This window comes from Rhinopithecus roxellana, chromosome 11 (genome assembly GCF_007565055.1).
Source record: "Rhinopithecus roxellana isolate Shanxi Qingling chromosome 11, ASM756505v1, whole genome shotgun sequence".
NCBI lineage: Eukaryota > Metazoa > Chordata > Mammalia > Primates > Cercopithecidae > Rhinopithecus > Rhinopithecus roxellana.
In genome coordinates, this window is record NC_044559.1 from 137,801,550 (window position 1) to 137,824,140 (window position 22,591).

General features: G+C 40.1%; 2 protein-coding genes and 1 long non-coding RNA gene across 3 annotated transcripts in view; all 3 read left to right on the forward strand.

The window, feature by feature from the left end:
• Positions 1-13,327: 13,327 nt before the first annotated feature.
• On the forward strand, positions 13,328-13,980 carry LOC104670538. The gene is made up of 3 exons (XR_004060075.1): positions 13,328-13,449; positions 13,734-13,829; positions 13,941-13,980. It is a non-coding gene; the product is annotated as an uncharacterized LOC104670538 (long non-coding RNA).
• Positions 13,981-17,490: 3,510 nt separating this feature from the next.
• ZNF25 (zinc finger protein 25) lies at positions 17,491-18,477 on the forward strand. Its single transcript, XM_030940182.1, has one exon. It carries the CDS (start codon positions 17,491-17,493, stop codon positions 18,475-18,477), a length of 987 nt encoding a protein of 328 aa, XP_030796042.1.
• A 1,099-nt stretch (positions 18,478-19,576) lies between these two features.
• The window catches only part of LOC115900399, a 36,350-nt gene continuing 33,335 nt past the window's right edge, over positions 19,577-22,591 (forward strand). Inside the window, exon 1 of the mRNA XM_030941047.1 lies at positions 19,577-20,575. The gene's annotated coding sequence lies outside the window, so the exon portion shown is untranslated. The remainder of the gene's footprint in view (positions 20,576-22,591) is intronic.

Here is a 22,591-nt window from a genome sequence, read left to right on the forward strand (position 1 = left end):
AAGATGTGCCTACTTCTTCACCTTCTGCTATGATTGTAAGTTTCCGGAGGCCTCCACAGTCATGCTTCCTATACAGCCTATGGAACCATGAGCCAATTAAAGCTCTTTTCTTTGTAAATTACCCAGTCTCAGGTAGTTCTTTTTTTTTTTTTTTTTTTTTTTTTTAATCGAGATAGAGTCCTGCTCTGTCACTCAGGCTGGAGTGCAGTGGTGCAGTCTTGGCTCACTGCAACTCCACCCCCTGGATTCAAGCAAGTCTCCTGGCTCAGCCTCCCAAGTAGCTGGGATTACAAGTGCATGCCACCACACCTGGCTAATTTTTGTATTTTTAGTAGAGATGGGGTTTCACCATGTTGGCCATGTTGAACTCCTGACCTCAAGTGATGTGCTTGCCTCAGCCTCCCAAAGTGCTGGGATTACAGGAATGAGCCACCTCACCCAGCCTCAGGTAGTTCTTTATAACAATGTGATAACACACTAATACCCTCCAATACTGCCTTCTTTTTACATTTTTTCTAATGTACCATTTTGCTTTCCTCCTCATTTCTTTTTGTGAATATTTAAAGGTGTTTTTAGTGGTTACTCTTAGCATTACAATTAACTTTTCTAATTTTTAACAATCTACCTTGAATTGATACCAACTTAGCTTCAGTAGTATATAAAAATTGCTGATATATAGCTCTGTTTCTCCCCCCTTTATGCTGTTACTGTCACAAATTACATTTTTGTATGTTGTGTGGCCACTAACATATATTTATAGTTACTATTTTATGCGTTTGTCTTTTAAATCCTATAGGAAGCAAAAAGAGGAGATATAATTTTAAAAATACAACAATATTGGCTTTTATATTTACCTATATAGTTGCATTCACCTGTGTTCTTTATAGCTTCGTATGGCCCTGAATTATTGTCTAGTGTCCTTTCATTTCCGACTGAAGGACTCCTTGTAGCATTTCTTATGAGGCAGGTCTACTAGAAACAGTGCTTTAGCTTTTGTTTATCTTGGAATGCCTTACTTTCTTCTGCATTATTGATGGATAGTCTTAATGGAAAAGAGTTGTTGAAATAGAATTCTTTTATTTCAGCACTTTAATATGTCATCACACTGCCTTTTGGCTTTCATAGTTTCTGTTAAGAAATCTGCTTTAATCTTAATGGATTAATGGATTAATCTTAATGGTTGGAGTTGACCGCTTTCAGCTTTTCCATGCTGAGGTTGCAAGTGGCTGGTGGCTCTAGCATTCCAAAGTATGCAGGGCAGTGGCCCCCTTCCCACAGCTCCATTAGGCAGTACCCTGGTGGGGGCTCTTGGTGGAGGCTCCAACCCATTTCCCCTCAACATTGCCCTAGTAGGTTCTCTGTAGGGGCTCCATCTCTGTGGCAGACTTCTGCCCGGACACCCAGGCTTTCTAGTACATCCTCTAAAAATCTGGGGGAAGCTGCCAAGTCTCCTTCATGCTTGCATTCTAAGCATCTGCAGACTTAACACTAGATGGAAACCATGAAGGATTACAGATTGTGCCCTACTGAACTGTGGCTCAAGCTGTACCTGGGCCCCTTTGAGCTGAAGCTGGAACCAGAGCAGCTGAGATGTGGGGAGCAGTGTCACAAGGCTGCACAGGGCAGCACTGCCCTAGGCATGGCCCCTGAAACCATTAATTCCTCCTAGGCCTCTGGGCCTGTGATGGAAGGCGCTGTCCTGACTATCTCTGATATGCCTTTAAGGCTTTTTCCCCATTGTCTTGGAGTGTTACTTGGCTCCATTTCAGTCATGCTAATCATTCTAGCAAGTGGTTGCTCCACCACTGCTTGGGCTTGGATTCTTTCTGTACCACAGGCTCAGGCTGCAAACTTTCCAGACTTTATGCTTTTATTCCCTTTTAAATATCAGTTCCAACTTTAAGTCATTTCTTTGCTCCTGTATTTGATCATATGCTGTTAGGAGCAGTCAGGCCACATCTTGAATGCTTTGCTGCTTAGAAATTTCTTCTGCCAGATACCCTCAGTCATCATTCTTAAGTTCAGTCTTCCACAGATCCCTAGGACATGCAGCCAAGCTCTGTGCCAGGACGAAACATGGGTGACCTATACTCCAGTTTCCAATAAATTCTCATTTTCTTCTGAGACCTCATCAGCTTAGCCTTCACTGTCCATATCACTATCAACATTTTGGTCACAACCATTTAACCAGTCTCTTAGAAGTTTCGAACTTTCCCTCATCTTAGTGTCTTCTTCTGAGCCCTCTGAATTCTTCCAACCTCTGCTTGTTACTCAGTTCCAAAGCTGCTTCTGCATCTTCAGGTATCTTTATAGCAATGCTCTACTCCTCAGTACCAATTTTGTGTTAGTTGTTTTTTGCATTGCTACAAATAAATACCCGAGGCTGTGTCATTTATAAAGAAAAGAGGTTTAATTGGCTCATGGTTATGCAGGCTGTACAGGAAGCATAGCACTGGCATCTGCTCAGCTTCTGGTGAGGCCTCAGGGAGCTTTTACTCATGGCAGAAAGTGAAGCAGGAGCCAGTACATCACATAGTGACAGTGGGAGCAAGAGAGAGAGATAAGGGGTAGGTCCTAGACTCTTTATTTATTTATTTTTTTGAGGTGAGTCTCGCTCTGTTACCCAGGCTGGAGTGCAGTGGCATGATCTTGGATCACAGCAACCTCTGCCTCCCAGGTTCAAGTGATTCTCCTCCCTCAGCTTCCCAAGTAGTAGGGACTACAGGCATGGACCACCACACCCTCCTAATTTTTGTATTTTCAGTAGAGACAGGGTTTCGCCATGTTGGCCAGGCTGGTCTCAAACTCCTGACCTCAGGTTATCCACCCACCTCGGCCTCCCAAAGTGCTGGGATTACAAGCGTGAGCCACCACACCTGGTGCCAGACTCTTTTAAATAACCAGATCTCATGTGAACCGAGTGAGAACTCACTCATCATCAAGAGAATGGTGCTAAACCATCCATAAGAGATACACCCCCGCGACCCAAATGCCTCCCACCAGTCCCCAACTCCCACACTGCGGATTATATTTCAACATGAAATTTAGAGGGGACACACATGCAAACTATATCAGTAGGCCAGTAAGAAAAACGTGCCACACACTTTCTCCCCAAAATTTAGCAGCCTCTTTCTTTATTAAGTACTCCACTGAGGCTGAGTGCAGTGGCTCACGCCTATAATCCCAGCACTTTGGGAGGTTGAGGTGGGTGGATCACCTGAGGTCAGGAGTTCTAGACCAGCCTGGCCAACATGGTGAAACCCTGTCTCTACTAAACATATGAAAATTAGCTGGGCGTGGTGATGGGTGCCTGTAATTCCAGCTACTTGGGAGGCTGAGGTGGAAGAACTGCTTGAACCCAAGAAGAAGAGGTTGTAGTTGCAGTGACCTGAGATCACAGAGTTGCACTCCAGCCTGGGTGACAGAGTGAGACTCTGTCTCAAAAAAAAAAAAAAAAAGAAAAGAAAAGAAAAAGAAAGTACTCCACTGGTTGATGGTTTAAAAAAAAAAAAAAAAAAAAAAAAAAGATTCTAGAGTTCCAAAAAGTTGATTCTATCAGTTTTTGTCAGCTTTAATGATTGCCTTAGTGGAGGGACCAATTCTTAGAGCTCCCAAAGTTACCATTTCTCATGAAGTCACTCATGTTGAAAGGTTTTTAACTACAGATTCGGTTCATTTAATATAATTGATACTAGGATTGTTTATCTTAGGTATTTCTTCCTGAGTGAGTTTTGGTAGTTATCTTCTTTCAAGGAATTAATCCATGTAATCTAAGTTGTCAAATTTATGCACATAGACTGGTTCTTAGTATTCTCTTATTATCCTTTTACTGTTTGTAGGGCCTATAGTAACTATTTGCCTTTTCATTTCTGATATTGTTAACATGTATTTTTTATCTTGGTCATTCTGGATACAGGTTTATCAGCTTTGTTAGTTTTTTTCAGAGAACTAACTTCAAATGTTATTTTCCAATAATATTAAACAAAGTGCTCACCTATTATTTTCAAGGATTTGATGACATTGCAGATAAGTTTCTGTTACTGATTTCTAGTTTAAGTCTACTGTGTTCAGAGAATATATTTGGTAGATTTCAATTATTTTAGTTTAAGATACTTTTCTGGTTAACAAGGATATCCAGGAATTGAACTCATCTCTGCACCAAGCGGACCTAATAGACATCTATAGAACTCTCCACCCCAAATCAACAGAATATACATTCTTCTCAGCACCACATCGCACTTATTCCAAAATTGACCACATAATTGGAAGTAAAGCACTCCTCAGCAAATGTACAAGAACAGAAATTATAACAAACTGTCTCTCAGACCACAGTGCAATCAAACTAGAACTCAGGACTAAGAAACTCAATCAAAACCACTCAACTACATGGAAACTGAACAACCTGCTCCTGAATGACTACTGGGTACACAACGAAATGAAAGCAGAAATAAAGATGTTCTTTGAAACCAATGAGAACAAAGATACAACATACCAGAATCTCTGGGACACATTTAAAGCAGTGTGTAGAGGGAAATTTATAGCACTAAATGCCCACAAGAGAAAGCAGGAAAGATCTAAAATTGACACTCTAACATCACAATTAAAAGAACTAGAGAGGCAAGAGCAAACACATTCAAAAGCTAGCAGAAGGCAAGAAATAACTAAGATCAGAGCCGAACTGAAGGAGATAGAGACACAAAAAACCCTCCAAAAAATCAATGAATCCAGGAGTTGGTTTTTTGAAAAGATCAACAAAATTGACAGACCGCTAGCAAGGCTAATAAAGAAGAAAAGAGAGAGGAATCAAATAGATGCAATAAAAAATGATAAAGGGGATATCACCACTGACCCCACAGAAATACAAACTACCATCAGAGAATACTATAAACGCCTCTACGGAAATCAACTAGAAAATCTAGAAGAAATGGATAATTTCCTGGACACTTACACTCTCCCAAGACTAAACCAGGAAGAAGTTGAATCCCTGAATAGACCAATAGCAGGCTCTGAAATTGAGGCAATAATTAATAGCCTACCCACCAAAAAAAGTCCAGGACCAGATGGATTCACAGCTGAATTCTACCAGAGGTACAAGCAGGAGCTGGTACCATTCCTTCTGAAACTATTCCAATCAATAGAAAAAGAGGGAATCCTCCCTAACTCATTTTATGAGGCCAACATCATCCTGATACCAAAGCCTGGCAGAGACACAACAAAAAAAGAGAATTTTAGACCAATATCCCTGATGAACATTGATGCAAAAATTCTCAATAAAATACTGGCAAACCGGATTCAGCAGCACATCAAAAAGCTTATCCACCATGATCAAGTGGGCTTCATCCCTGGGATGCAAGGCTGGTTCAACATTCGCAAATCAATAAACGTAATCCAGCATATAAACAGAACCAAAGACAAGAACCACATCATTGTCTCAATAGATGCAGAAAAGGCTTTTGACAAAATTCAACAGCCCTTCATGCTAAAAACGCTCAATAAATTCGGTATTGATGGAACGTACCTCAAAATAATAAGAGCTATTTATGACAAACCCACAGCTAATATCATACTGAATGGGCAAAAACTGGAAAAATTCCCTTTGAAAACTGGCACAAGACAGGGATGCCCTCTCTCACCACTCCTATTCAACATAGTGTTGGAAGTTCTGGCTAGGGCAATCAGGCAAGAGAAAGAAATCAAGGGTATCCAGTTAGGAAAAGAAGAAGTCAAATTGTCCCTGTTTGCAGATGACATGATTGTATATTTAGAAAACCCCATCGTCTCAGCCCAAAATCTCCTTAAGCTGATAAGCAACTTCAGCAAAGTCTCAGGATACAAAATTAATGTGCAAAAATCACAAGCATTCTTATACACCAGTAATAGACAAGCAGAGAGCCAAATCAGGAATGAACTTCCATTCACAATTGCTTCAAAGAGAATCAAATACCTAGGAATCCAGCTTACAAGGGATGTAAAGGACCTCTTCAAGGAGAACTACAAACCACTGCTCAGTGAAATAAAAGAGGACACAAACAAATGGAAGAACATACCATGCTCATGGATAGGAAGAATCAATATTGTGAAAATGGCCATACTGCCCAAGGTTATTTATAGATTCAATGCCATCCCCATCAAGCTACCAATGAGTTTCTTCACAGAATTGGAAAAAACTGCTTTAAAGTTCATATGGAACCAAAAAAGAGCCCGTATTGCCAAGACAATCCTAAGTCAAAAGGACAAAGCTGGAGGCGTCACGCTACCTGACTTCAAACTATACTACAAGGCTACAGTAACCAAAACAGCATGGTACTGGTACCAAAACAGAGATATAGACCAATGGAACAGAACAGAGTCCTCAGAAATAATACCGCACATCTACAGCCATCTGATCTTTGACAAACCTGAGAGAAACAAGAAATGGGGAAAGGATTCCCTATTTAATAAATGGTGCTGGGAAAATTGGCTAGCCATAAGTAGAAAGCTGAAACTGGATCCTTTCCTTACCCCTTATACGAAGATTAATTCAAGATGGATTAGAGACTTAAATATTAGACCTAATACCATAAAAACCCTAGAAGAAAATCTAGGTAGTACCATTCAGGACATAGGCATGGGCAAGGACTTCATGTCTAAAACACCAAAAGCAACGGCAGCAAAAGCAAAAATTGACAAATGGGATCTAATTAAACTAAAGAGCTTTTGCACAGCAAAAGAAACTACCATCAGAGTGAACAGGCAACCTACAGAATGGGAGAAAATTTTTGCAACCTACTCATCTGACAAAGGGCTAATATCCAGAATCTACAAAGAACTCAAACAAATATACAAGAAAAAAACAACCCCATCAAAAAGTGGGCAAAGGATATGAACAGACATTTCTCAAAAGAAGATATTCATACAGCCAACAGACACATGAAAAAATGCTCATCGTCACTCGCCATCAGAGAAATGCAAATCAAAACCACAATGAGATACCATCTCACACCAGTTAGAATGGCAATCATTAAGAAGTCAGGAAACAACAGGTGTTGGAGAGGATGTGGAGAAATAGGAACACTTTTACACTGTTGGTGGGATTGTAAACTAGTTCAACCATTATGGAAAACAGTATGGCAATTCCTCAAGGATCTAGAACTAGATGTACCATATGACCCAGCCATCCCACTACTGGGTATATACCCAAAGGATTATAAATTATTCTACTACAAAGACACATGCACACGTATGTTTATTGCGGCACTATTCACAATAGCAAAGACTTGGAATCAACCCAAATGTCCATCTGTGACAGACTGGATTAAGAAAATGTGGCACATATACACCATGGAATACTATGCAGCCATAAAAAAGGATGAGTTTGCGTCCTTTGTAGGGACATGGATGCAGCTGGAAACCATCATTCTTAGCAAACTATCACAAGAACAGAAAACCAAACACCGCATGTTCTCACTCATAGGTGGGAACTGAACAATGAGATCACTTGGACTCGGGAAGGGGAACATCACGCACTGGGGCCTATCATGGGGAGGGGGGAGGGGGGAGGAGGGGGGATTGCATTGGGGAGTTATACATGATATAAATGATGAATTGATGGGTGCTGACGAGTTGATGGGTGCAGCACACCAACATGGCATAAGTATACATATGTAACAAACCTGCACGTTATGCACATGTACCCTAGAACTTAAAGTATAATAATAATAAAAAAAAAAAAAAGATATTTTTCTGGTCCAGAAAATGGTCTTTCAGTGAATATTTCATGAAAAGATGTAAGCACTTTGTTAACATATTTATAAGTATTTTGAAGGAGAGTTTAGTATACAGAATAGTCTTTTCCTTTTCCCTTCTTCTGTAAGCAGTCTGTTTTAAATTTTATAGTTTCCTGTTATGGCTATATGAGAAATAAGTTCTTATATAACCGTTAGCTTTTTTTTTTTTTTTTTTTTTTTGAGACAGAGTCTCGCTCTCTCACCCAGGCTGGAGTGCAATGGCACAGTCTTGGCTCACTGCAACCTGTGCCTCCTGGGTTAAAGCAAATCTCTGCCTCAGCCTCCCAAGTAGCTGGGATTACAGGCACCCACCACCATACCCAGCTAATTTTTTGTATTTTTAGTAGAGATGGGGTTTCACCATCTTGGTCAGGCTGGTCTTGAACTCCTGACCTCATGATCCACCTGCCTCAGCCTCCCAAAGTGCTGGGATTACAGGCATGAGCCGTTGCCCCTGGCCATCTGTTAGCTTTTTTTTTTTTTTTTTTTTGAGATGGAGTTTCAATCTTTGTTGCCCAGGCTGGAGTGCAATGCCACGATCTCGGCTCGCCAGAACCTCCGTGTCCTGGGTTCAAGCAATTCTCCTGCCTCAGCCTCATGAGTAGCTGGGATTACTGGCAAGAGCCACCACGCCTGGCTAATTTTGTATATTTAATAGAGACGGGGTTTTTCCATGTTGGTCAGGCTGGTCTCGAACTCCCAACCTCAGGTGATCTGCCCGCCTCGGCCTCCGAAAGTGCTGGGATTACAGGCATGAGCCACTGCAACTGGCCCTATTAGCTTTTATATCTGATTTGCCATGTGGTTTTTTTTTGTAGTTTCTATTAAGTATATTCTAGAATGCCTTGCAAAATTAGTGCTTCATTTGTATACTTTTAACATCTTTGTATTTATGAAAACATCTTTTTTTATTATCCTTGAATGAAAAATTTGGCAGAGCATGGAATTCTAGGTTCAAAACCTTTATCCTTTGTGGGTGTTTTTTCTTTGTCTTTAACATTGGGTTCTACATATGAAAAGTCATATGTCAGTTTTGTCCTTATTCTCTTAGGTAATCTCTTAATTGCTGAAATAGAATTGCTGTCATCAAAGAAACTAGTACTTGTATGTTTTCACAGAAATAGAAGTGTTGCTTTAAATAAATACAGATGTATTTCAACAGAATAAAATGTCTATGTGTATATGTCACACAATTTTGTGTTTCTCTTTTTGTCTGTATTGTGCCCATATTTAGGCACCCTGGTGAAGTAATCATGTTGCCCAATTGACCCTGGTACCATTATGTGGTGGGGTCTCTTCATCAGCTCTTGCTTTATGCTGGATGCTCTTCAGTTTTTGTTGTTGTTTTTTAAGTGGGGAGTCTTTAATAATTTTCCTATCAGTCATCCTTCTGTCCTTGCCAAACCCCAGCCCTTTGACTCTGAGCACAGAAGTTTACATGAGCTCTTTGTTAGGATGTGTGTCTAAGAGCTGGATTCTCTTCTCTGGTCTTAGGAATTCTAGATATTTCCAAAATTTCTCAAAAGGCCTGCTTACTTATTACAGCTTTCACTCCTTTGCTGTGCTGGTGTGTGGTTATGCTAATTTGGACTCTTTACGTTTGGATTTTGAACTACTACTGTCCTTTATTTGTAAGTCTCCCTTTCTTTGGTTTCCTAGATACTCTTCCTGGTCTCTTACGTTTAGAGAAGTTCTCTCAGGCTCCATAGTCTGGGCCTAGTCTCCTGCCATTATCTCAGTTACTGCTGTTCCCACAGCTGCTGCTGCTTCTTTTTTTTTTTTTTTTTTTTTTTTTTTTTTTTTTTTTTTTTTTTTGAGACAGAGTCTCACTCAGTCATCCAGGCAGGAGTGCAGTGATTTGATCTTGGCTAACTACAAGCTCTGCCTCCCAGGTTCACGCCATTCTGCTGCCTTAGCCTCCTGAGTAGCTGGGACTGCAGGCACCCACCACCATGCCCGGCTAATTTTTTTTTTTTTTTTTTAGTAGAGACGGGGTTTCACCGTGTTAGCCAGGATGGTCTCGATCTCCTGACCTCGTGATCCGTCCACTTTGGCCTCCCAAAGTGCTGGGATTACAGGCGTGAGCCACCATGCCCAGTCCCCACAGCTTCTTTTTTGGGCTCTTCTAGAACTCTATTTTTTAATATATTTGAAAATTCTGTTTGTGGAAACTTACTCCTATGTGTATCTACCAAAATGGACAATTCCAGCTTTATGTTCCACAGTCACTTTAAGCACAGAATAAACGAAATTCAACTCATTAACTGCTGCCCAACTTATCCTTTTCCTTGTATTCCTGTTTCATTTACAGACTTCCTTGTTGCCACACAATAATGTTAGTTTATAAAAAATTAGCCGGGCGTGCCGGGCGCGGTGGCTCAAGCCTGTAATCCCAGCACTTTGGGAGGCCGAGACGGGCGGATCACGAGGTCAGGAGATCGAGACCATCCTGGCTAATATGGTGAAACCCCGTCTCTACTAAAAAATACAAAAAACTAGCCGGGCGATGAGGCGGGCGCCTGTAGTCCCAGCAACTCGGGAGGCTGAGACAGGAGAATGGCGTGAACCCGGGAGGCGGAGCTTGCAGTGAGCTGAGAGCCGGCCACTGCACTCCAGCCTGGGCTGCAGAGCAAGACTCCGTCTCAAAAAAAAAAAAAAAAAAAAAAAAAAAAATTAGCCGGGCGTGGTGGCGGGTGCCTGTCGTCCCAGCTACTCGGGAGGCTGAGGCAGGAGAGTGGTGTGAACCTGGGAGGTAGAGCTTGCAGTGAGCTGAGATCCTGCCACTGCACTCCAGCCTGGGCAACAGAGCGAGACTCCATGTCAAAACAAACAAACAAACAAACAAAAAACCGAACCAGCTGGGCATGGTGGCTCAGGCCGGTAATCCTAGCACTTTGGGAGGCCAAGGCGGGCAGATTATCTGAGGTCAGGAGTTCGAGACCAGCCTGGCCAACATGCCAAAACCCCATCTCTACTAAAAATACAAAAATTAGCAGGGTGTGGTGGCAGGCACCTGTAATCCCAGGTACTTGGGAGGCTGATGTAGGAGAATCGTTTGAACCCGGGAGGCGGAGGTTGCAGTGAGCCAAGATTGCGCCATCCAGCCTGGGAGACAGAGCCAGACTCCATCTCAAAAGAAAAAAGAAAAAAAAAACCAAGAATTTATATCCAGCCAAGATGTTCTGCACGTAAGAATACTGCCTTTTAGATTTCATGGAATATAAATAAAGCAATGATCAGAAGAAATTTCATAGCCTTAAACAGTTCTACCAATAAAAGTAAAGGAATGAAAATAATTGGCACTATGACTGTACTCACAAGCAAGGCATACAGACACTATGGGTGCTGCCCTCCCCCTTTCTCCCAGTGATTGTTAACTAATGTCCAATTAATCACAAAGTCACGTTATACTTCTTTCCCCCACTGCTATTGCTTTCATATAAATGTTTTTCTGATTTTTCTAATGTGCCATTTGCTACTTCTACATTAAAGTTTTCTCCTAAGCCACTCATTTACCCCTATAACTCCAGTGCTTACTTGATACGTCTCTTCAGTGGCTCCTAGTGTCTGTATTTTCATCTACACAGTGAATGGTGAGCATCCCAGAGATATATAAGACATTTCACATAGTATGAAATAGAATACCTATTTATGTTTTCTCTTATATGAACAAAAGAAACTTATTAAGTTTATTATTATTATAGAGATGGAGTCTCACTCTGTCACCCAAGCTGGAGTTCAGTGGCACAATCTTGGTTCATTGCAACCTCTGCCTCCCAGGTTCAAGCCATTCTCTTGGCTCAATTTCCTGAGTAGATGGGACTACAGGTGCATGCCACCACGCCTGGTGAATTTTTGTAATTTTTAGCAGAGATGGGGTTTTGCCATATTGGCCAGGCTGGTCTCAAACTCCTGCCTTCAGGTTATCCACCTGCTTCGACCTCTAAAAGTGGTGGAATTACAGACATGGGCCACTGCACCCAGCCTAATTTTTTTTTTTTTTTTTTTTTTTTTAGGTAGAGTTTCGCTGTGTCTTACTGCAGCCTTGACTTCCCAGGTTCATGAGATTCTCCCATATCACCCTCTCAAGTAGCTGGTGTTACAGGCCTGAGCCACCACATCCACCCCTTTAATTCTTAATAAACATTAATATATGCAAATGTATATAATATATTAATAAGCAGAGATTTATTTGTTAAGTGTGTATGCAAAATATACTTTACTGGTCCAAAAGACAGATTCAGAATTTCTTCTTGTCCTGACCCTTGACTTTACACTGTAACCTTCTAACTAATCTTGGTCCTATGCCCTACCATAGGTATTTAGCTACCAAGGTATATACCTACTATAGGTATATACCCACCATAGATATCATACCTACCAAGTTATATGTGGTTTCCTAAACTTGCGATTTCTATGCATCCATGCCTTTGCCAATTGTGTTTTCTTTATTCCTAAAGTTAGTCAGTTTGACCATCTCATAAAATCTAACATGACAATATGAAATGCAAATAATTACCCCCATTTGTGACGGTCTCATATTGTGTACATGTTTCTATCATGGCACCTGCTTCACACATACTGTGTTTTAGCATTTTCACCTTTGTCTCCCTGGCAAAATATAAGCTCCTTGTAACAGGAATAGAATCATGTGTCACTTAGTGACGGCGATATGTTCTGAAAAAGGTATCATTAGGTGACTTCGTCATGCAAACATCATAGAGTGTCCTTACACAAGCCTAGATAGTACAGCTGACTGCACACCTAGGCTATGTGGTGTTGCCCATTGCTCCTAGGCTATAAACCTATATAGTATGTTACAGTACTGAACACTGTAGGCAATTTGTAACACAATGGTAAGAATTTATGTATCTAGGCCGGGCGCGGTGGCTCAAGCCTGTAATCCCAGCACTTTGGGAGGCCGAGACGGGCGGATCACGAGGTCAGGAAATCGAGACCATCCTGGCTAACACGGTGAAATCCCGTCTCTACTGAAAAATACAAAAAAACTAGCCGGGTGACGTGGCGGGCGCCTGTAGTCCCAGCTACTTGGGAGGCTGAGGCAGGAGAATGGCGTGAACCCAGGAGGCGGGGCTTGTAGTGAGCTGAGATCCGGCCATTGCACTCCAGCCTGGGCGGCAGAGCGAGACTCCGTCTCAAAAAAAAAAAAAAGAAAAGAAAAGAATTTATGTATCTAAACATAAAAAACAGACTATAAAAATACTGCATTTTCTTACAGGATCTTCATCATATATGGAATCTGTCATTAACTGAAATGTCATTATGCAGCACGTGACACTCGTTTTTTTTTTCTTCTTTGTATCTTCAGCAGAGTTCCAGGCATGGAGTGGGAATTCAGTAAATATGTACTGAACAAATATTCCTTCTATGAATAAAGCAGGGTACAGCATGGCACATATCCTAACTCTCCAAAGTGAACTTTGCAGTTAGTACACTAAGAGCTAGCTCATATGTCTTTTCAATGGTATGCTATCTATTCTGGTTACTTCAGATTGAACTGAAGTTTGTTATTCCAGGGACCCATGACATTAAAGGATGTTATTGTGGAATTCACCAAGGAGGAATGGAAGCTACTGACCTCTGCTCAGAGGACTCTGTATAAGGATGTGATACTGGAAAACTATAGTCACCTGGTCTCAGTGGGTGAGGAAAACTTCCGCAGGTATAAATCCCGCTAGTTTGCATCTCCCTTCTTTGTTACTGGAATGTAAGAGGTCCCTATAGGGTTGAATGATTGACATTAGCTATGATTCAGAGGTCGAAGTTAATAAATCCATTTTGGGTACTAGAAAAAATATTTGTGTCCCTGTCTCCCCACTGAAAAAATCTAAATTTGCCAAGCCTAACTGCAACCTTCATCATTCTCCTGAAACTCCACTTCCTCATCTTTCACAGTCCCTAAATTCCAAGCAATTTGTATCATTTCCTTGATATTTTCATTCATAGGTTACCATGTGAATAAACCAAATGCGGTCTTCAAGTTGAAGCAAGGAAAAGAGCCGTGGATATTAGAAGTAGAAATTCCACATCAGGTCTTGCCCTGTGAGTTAGAAGAAATTATATCCCATGTTACTGGTGAGTGGTTGGTGCCTCTTGCCTTCTGAAATATATTTTTCGGCAATCTCTCACTTTTTTTTTTTCTTTTTGAAACAGAGTTTCAATCTTGTTGTCCAGGCTGGAGTCCAATGTTGCCATCTCAGCTCACTGCAACCTCCACCTCCCAGGTTCAAGTGATTCTCCTGCCTCAGCCTCCCGAGTAGCTGGGATTACAGGCATGCACCACCACGCCTGGCTCATTTGGTAATTTTAGTAGAGACGGGTTTTCTCCGTGTTGATCAGGCTCGTCTCGAACTCCAGACCTCAGGTGATTCACCCTCCTCAGCCTCCCAAAGTGTTGGGATTACAGGCATGAGCCACCGCGCCCGGCCTTGGCAGTCTCTTTTAAAATGTCTTATAGTTTTGGCAGTGATTAAAGACACTTGATTTGCACATGTTTAAAAAACCTAAGTCATACCTCCAATTTTTGTTCTCTCCACTTAAATTCTCTCCTTTGCTAGACATGTTTTAAATAGATTTACTTCTCTTTCCTATATACAAACTCTAATTCCTCCTTACCCTTGTAAGATTTTTTTTGTCTTTTTCTCTAGAATCGCCAGTTACTCCCTGCCATTAGAGTATACAACTATAAAGTGTTTGTAAATCCGACTTATAACGTTTTTAAGTGGCATCTCCCTCCTTTTATTAACGACAAAATACCTCAGTTATTTTGGCACCAATTTTAACTTCCCATTTTTTCTTTAAACTCTGAGCTCAGATTAGAAATCGTTATGCCGCTCATCAATTCTTTCATTTCAGAGTTGCTACTTCCTGCTATACAGTGTTTATCCTTCCCACAAAGCACTGCTTAACCTCCCTAAAATCTACTGTACCTTATTTAGATAACACTACGACAATCTCATCCTGCCTCCTTAAATGTTTGTCATGTATTTCCTAACTTGTGCACAGATGTGTTGCCAGTATCAGGAACAATGCCTAGTACATATTAGTTGCTCACTAGATATTTGTTGAAAGAAAGAATATTAATTAACAAGAGACTGGCCGGGCATGGTGGCTCATGTCTGTAATCCCAGCCCTTTGGGAGGCCAAAGTGGGTGGATCACAGTAAGACTCATGTTCATGAAAAAAAGAAATAAAACATATATAAAATAATTAACAACAGACAGACACTCTCTACTTTCTGCTCTGTGCTTTTTAGTAAGTCCTATAAGAGCTCATCCATTCTTAAGGCCAATGCATTGGTTTTTATGATGAGGACTCCTAAAATTGACCTCTCCAGCATCTTTGCCCTATTTATATTCTGATCCCGTATTTTTACCTTCTTATAAGATAGTTCTGCTTATTCTACTTCCTTCCTTGTTAGGGTCAAAACAAAAATTGTTGATTTAAATTCCCACAGTAGCTGTGTAATGCAGCATATGCACATTGCCAGAAGTCTGCATGGTATGATTAATACTGACTCAGTATTAAGTCATTTAGTATTAAGTCATTTAGACAAAATAAAAATCTTACAAGGGTAAGGAGGTATTAGTAATATTCATTTAAATGAATTTTCTGTCAAGAGCTAGTCTGGCCCACTCTTGCCTATGCAACTTATTTCTCCTTGTGGTCCCAAGACACCTGTTAATCTCCATTTTACTCTGCTCTTAAATGTTTTCCAAACATAAGATTTTTTTTATTTTTTATTTTTTTGAGATGGAGTTATACTCTGTTGCCCAGGCTGGGGTGCAGTGTTGCAATCTCAGCTCACTGCAACCTCCACCTCCCCGGTTCAAGCGATTCTTCTGCCTCAGCCTCTTGAGTAGCTGGGATTACAGGTGCCTGCCACCAGGCCCAGCTAATTTTTGTATTTTTAGTAGAGGCAGAGTTTCACCATGTTGATCAGGCTGGTCTTGAACTCCTGACCTCACTTGATCCACCCACCTCGGCCTCCCAAAGTGCTGGGATTATAGGCATGAGCCACCGTTCCCGGCCCATACATATGATCTTATTTCATGTGTATCTGAGTTAACGTTGCATAAGTCTCTGTCAAGTGACTTTTCTTATGGATTCCCCACCATTGCTATGAAATTCCAACCCCAAGCCTCTACTGATAATCTTTCACTTGCTTTCATGGATTTAAAGATGCATATACATGAAGGTCACTAAAGATTCTAGAATGATGTTTAATAACTGAACCTTTAAAGATCCTGTAGTAAATTGGAAGCAGAGATGGAGAAAGTAAGATATGAAATCGAAATTCAAGACTAGTGCTGAGTCATAAGTAACAAGTGCTTTAGAAGTGCAGGATTTGGTGGTCAGGATATGTTCAGGATTGAAAATATCTGGTGTTACAACTAGGAATTCATTCTCATATAGATGGCTTATCCTGATGCTTTTAAGAAAATCCTTCCTTTTGGATATATGTGGTCCTCCATCTTCCTGTCCTAAAAACAAAGCCAGCTAGATGGAGAGTGAAAGCCCAAGCTACTCTTTCTATAAGCCTGAGGAAACTGATGTTCTGAGAAAGTCCCTTTAGTATTGACACATAGATTGCTGTGGATGGATAAAGAGGAAATAAAGAAGAAGTTTGTCTGCTAAGTACTAGCAAACCTACCACAGTAATCTAGGTTTGAGGGAATAAAGACCTGTACTTCAGTATACTTCAACTCCTTCTTCCAGTTTAGTCTTCCATGTAATTCCAGGGAACACTGTTGTCCAGTAGTTTTGCTTAATCTGCTTACTGTTCATGGTCCTTAAGGGGCTCACAGCATTCTCTATACTTCCCACACTCTTGTTCAGCAACACTACAAATGTCCTGTGTTCTCCGCTCCCAGTTTTTTTGTTTGTTTGTTTGTTTTGTTTTTGTCATTAACTTTTGCCTCCAGGCTCTTAAGGTTATATTTGTAAAAATGTCAGAGTACATGGGTCTACAACTAGGTTCCTTCTTCTTTGTGTGACAGCAGTTTTTAGTGTTTGTTTTAGTTTATTTTTCCAAAACAATGGGCTAGAGGAAATTTGCATTTGAGGTTCTTTCATTATGAGAAATTGGCCTGAAGCCTAAGAATCAATGCTATGACAATATTAATGTGTTAATATTTATAAAGTATTAAATTTTTGATTCCCTTGTAGAAGACCTATGGAGTATTCATGATCTAGAATCAAGATACCGGGAAAGCCAAGCTGGAAATTCAAGGCAAGTTCAAGAATTAATGTTTAAGATTAAAGATTTGTAAGCAAGAGTCTTGAAGGAGTTACTGGAAATGGGAGGACACTAGTTAATACTAAACATGAGAAAACTAACACTGCAGAGCAAATCCCGAGGAATATAATCCAAATGGGAATCCCCCTTTTCATAGAGACCTTGTTCAGGATCAGGAGACAGAAACTTTGAAGTAGTCTTTTTACTCTTCTGAATTAAATAATAAAGGGAGTCTTTATTACACAAAACAGAAAGCAGGCAATTGAGAGACCCTGTGAATAGAATACAGATGCAGATTCACCTTACTAAGTGTTAAACTACAGTGCAGGTCAGAGAATGTTCACAGTGGAGAAACCCTATGGAACCAATAAATATGGGAGCATCTCTAGAAATCAGTCCTCAGAGGTACTTGGAAAATACACCTAGTGGGGGGAAAAAAGCCTTAAAAGTCTTACACATTAGTGAATGTGGAACTTTCTGTCTAGGAAAGTTAAACATCAGAAAACTGGTACCACAGAGAAAGCCTATGAATGTAAGGAATGTGGGAAGTTCTTCTGCCAGAAGTCTGCCCTCATAGTACATCAGCATACTCACTCAAAGGGCAAATCCTATGACTGTGATAAATGTGGGAACTCGTTCTCCAAAAATGAAGACCTCACAAGACATCAGAAAATTCACACGAGAGATAAAACCTATGAGTGTAAAGAATGTAAGAAAATATTTTACCACCTATCATCTCTCAGTAGACATCTGAGAACCCATGCAGGAGAGAAACCCTATGAATGTAATCAGTGTGAGAAATCCTTCTACCAGAAACCACATCTCATAGAACATCAGAAAACATACACAGGGGAGAAACCTTTTCAATGTACTGAATGTGGGAAGTTCTTCTATGTGAAGGCATACCTCATGGTACATCAGAAGACACACACAGGGGAGAAACCCTATGAGTGTAAGGAGTGTGGGAAAGCCTTTTCCCAGAAGTCACACCTCACAGTACATCAGAGAACACACACAGGGGAGAAACCCTATAAATGTAAGGAATGTGGGAAATTCTTCTCTAGGAATTCACACCTCAAAACTCATCAGAGAACTCACACAGGAGAGAAACCCTATGAATGTAAGGAATGTAGGAAATGCTTCTACCAGAAGTCAGCCCTCACAGCACATCAGCAAACTCACACAGGGGAGAAACCCTTTGAATGTAATAAATGCGGGAAAACCTTTTACTATAAATCAGACTTCACTAAACATCAGAGAAAACACACAGGGGAGAAGCCCTATGAATGCACAGAATGTGGCAAATCTTTCTCTGTGAATTCGGTCCTCAGATTACATCAAAGGACTCACAGGAGAGAAGCCCTATGCATGCAAGGAATGTGGGAAGTCCTTTTCTCAGAAGTCACATTTTATTATACATCAGAGAAAACACACAGGGGAGAAGCCCTATAGTGCTAAGAGTGTGGAGAAACCTTTATCTAGAAGAAGTCACAACTCACTGCACATCAGAAGACACACACAAAGAAGAGGAAGGCTGAGAAGCAAGATGAGTTGAGAAATTCTCTTGACTGAATTCATCCTTCAGAACAATCAGATAATTCACACAAGAGGTACACCTTATGAATGGCCTCAATATAGGGAAATTTTCAGCTACAATCTTTGCTCTCTCTGTGTATCAGCAAATACATAGAGAGAAATTCTGTGCATTTATTTGGGAGATAATTTTGTCATATTGTAGACTTTTCTAAATCCTAGATAATATAAATGGCAGAAGTCATGCAAATTGTAAAACAGGAGGGAAGCCTTTCAGAAGTCATACTTTTGTTTTGCAACATAGAAATCACACAGGAGAGAAATCCTGTAAGTAAAATGAATGTCAATACATTTTCTGTCAGGGCAGCCAGCTGTAGACATCCAAAAGTTCAAGAGTGAGAAGCTCCTCATTGAGTATCCAGAAATCTCTTTACACAATTGGAGCTCATATACTAAAGAATTCAAAGGGATAACTGCAAAGATTGTGGTAGATATAGAAACCTTTATTAAGAATTGCTGTTTCATTCAATGTCAGATCACTGGTACTTGGATAGATATTTTAAATATTCGGAAGGTGTTCAACAAAAATTCAAATAATTTGTACTGAGGGAAACAGTTATACTAGAAATCATGTCGCAGATCTGATGCCAAGATTGTTCTATTTTAAAAGGAAACCTGCAAATGTCTACATACATGAAGCATTTAAAAAGCACAAATTATCAGGCAACATCATTAAACATACATTAAATGTCTTTTAGTATATAGGACTCTGTATGTGAGTGTGCTATAACATGTAACTTACGGATGTTCAACGTGCATGTGGAATCCATCCATAATTGTGCATAGGGAAATAGGTAACCTTAGAGTTCAGTAACTATTATGTGTATGAAGATGTTGCACATTAAGTCTCACTAGTGACTCTTGTTAATATTTGTATTGTAAGTGTAGTATTCCTTTTAAATTATAAGGCTTCTTTTTCTCCTATTTTTTGGTGTTTGTAAATGGATATAGACAGTGGTACTAAACTAATCCTTCAAAAAGAAGTTAAAATATTTTTGTAAAATTTTCAAATGTCAGCCAAGTTTTGCGTTAGGGACACATTTATATATAGCAAAAGCCTGAGCTGTTTTTAAACAGCTAAAAACAGTAATATTTATTACAGTCTACACATTGAAAACAACTAGTGCAATGTAAGAAGTATTATGTATCTTACTGTTGATGTGTGAGCAGGGAGCACAGCTATCTGCATTTGTATTTTGTCTGAGAGTCCTAAGTGTTCTTCACCAACTTTTTCTTCCTCATAGAAGCAACATGACATAGTTAAGGGTGTGGACTCTGGACTCCTGCTGCCTGGGCCCCAATTCCAGCCTGGGGCATGCTACTTAATATCTCTGTGCCTCAATTCCCTTCCCATAAAAGAGTAGTGATAGTGACAACATCTTGGGATTGCTTTGAGGTCTAAATGAGTTGAAATTTTCAAAGCACTTAGAATAGTGTCTGAGACACTATTCTATATATTAGAGCTATATATTAGAGGTTATCATCATTATTTGTATTTTGTGAATTACGCTGCAAAAAAAAAAAAAAAAAAAAAAAAAAGGTTGGCTACCCAACATTCATCCCCCACCTTCTTGCTGCCAGTGCCTTGATTTGGTTGTTTGTTGTTTGTTTGTTTTCCTAGAAGTGATTTAGGGGCAGTTCCTGACTACACTAAGTCAGGGTTTGACAAATGACGGTCCATCAGACAGATCTGGCCCACTACCCATTTTTGTATCCTGCAAGCTAAGAATGATTTTATATTTCTAAATGGTTGAAAAAAATAAAAGAATATTGTGACACATGAAAATTATATGATATTCAAATTTCAGTGTCCATAAATGAAGTATCGAAAACACAAATACAAACAAAAACATCTGTTTATGTTTGACCTGTGGCTGTCTTTGCACTACCCCAGCAGGGTTGAGTAGCTGTGGCAGACACCTTATGCCCTTGAGCCTATGATCTATCACTTCACAAAGTAAGTTTTTCTTTTACTTAGAGCTGAAAATAAAAGCAATGTAGAGTTATGCTTTTATAAATATTACATGTTTCAGAAATTATGCATACGGTAATTTGTAGGTGCGTGGGTTTTTTGGCAGTATATTTATTTTGTGCATTATATTTATATGTTAAGAGCCTGAGCTTAAAAGTATTTTTTCAAAGAAATGTGTTTTTTACTTGCTAACTTGTCATAACATCAAAACAAGAAATTTCTTGATGGAATGTAGCAGTAAAATATGAAATAGACATTGTCTAAATTAAATTGAAGCAATTCTTGTGCCTCAGCCTTCCAAGTAGCTGGGACTACAGGCATGCACCACCATACCTGACTAGGTTTTGTATTTTTAGTAGAGACGGGGTTTCGCCATGTTGGCCGGGCTGGTCTTGAATTCCTGACCTCAAGTGATCTGCCCACCTCAGCCTCTCAAAGTACTAGGTTTACAGGCGTGAGCCACTGTGCTCAGCCCACGTCGTCTTTGTTCATTCATCTGTTGATGGACACTTAGGATGCTTCCAAATCTTGACTATTGTGAACAGTGCTGCAATAAACATGGGAGTCCAGATATCTCTTCAATATACTGATTTCCTTTCTTTTAGGTATATACCTAGGAGTGCTGGACTGTACAGTAGCCCTATTTGTAGTTCTCCGAACCATTCTCCATAGTGGTTGTATAAGCTCAGTTTTGGATATATTACATGCAAATTTGGATACATTTCTGCAGAATGGAAAAGGAGAGTAGTCATTTGGAAATGCAAGTTTGAGCCTTGGGGAAAAGCTCATATGATAGGTAGTTACAGATTCTGATAAGAGACTCATCACTGTACACACAGATAAAGTTCCTAAATGAAATCACCAGAGTAGGTAAACTCATCCAGAGATAGCACACAGTCAGGGAAGGAAAGAGGTCCAAATGGTGTCAAATACTGTGACAAGATGAAACAGTGTGAGAACAAAAGGAGGCTGCTGAGTTCTGCAAGCAAGTCATCACAAACGAGAGCCTTTCATTGGGATGGTGGGCACAAAGCTTGACTATAGTGGCTCACAATGACTAAAGGAGTAGAAGAAAGGCTGTTGAGGTAGTTTGATGGTAAAGAAAAAAAAGGCACAGAGAGTCTGAAGAAGAGATAAGCTTAAAGGAATTTTTATCTTAGGATGGAGAAAACCTGAACATATTTACAAAGAGTCACTAGGAACAGACTATATATATATATATATATATATATATATACCCAGAGACCTGCCTCTGAAATAGCAGGGAATGTGGTGAGGACTGGTAAAGACTACAGATAAATTGAGACATAAAAGGCTAAATTCCTTATTGAGTTTATAAGGTGGGGTGGAGTAACAAGTTTGAAGAGAATGGTGAAAGTCTGGAATGGCTGCTGTAGAAAAAAATGAATGGCAGTCAACCAGAAGAGAATAAAAAGGTTTCAGGATAAGATTGAGAGCCAAGCTGTGACTGGAGCTCATAAATCTGTAATAGAGTCAGTCAGCACAGTGTTATGGAGTGGCACTCAGTAGCTCAGTGGAGAAAATGAACACAGGTCCAGCAATGGGGATAGAAAAGACAGGTGTGGAAGAAAAACAGAGATCTGAGAATGCCAGTATAAGCCCTGTTGTAAGTGATAGATCAGGAAGCACTGACACTATACAGGGGCTGATAGACTGGGAAACAGCGGAGAACAGGTTTAATGTGCATATAGAAAAAGAGTAGTGGAAAAAAGGAGGTTGTGACCAGATTCTGGGATGTCTAGGAAGAATGGAGCAATTGCATATCACCTGAAATACCCTCCTCAAAACACTTAGTCATCTATAAGACCAAAACTGGTGAGGCACAGTGGCTCACACCTGTAATCCCAGCACTTTGGATGGCCAAGGAGAGAGGATCATTTAAGCCCAGGAATTCAAGACCAACCTGGGCAATATAGTGAGGCCTTGTCTCTATTTAAAAAAAAAAAAAAAAAGACCAGAATTGATGCCATGCTGACTTGA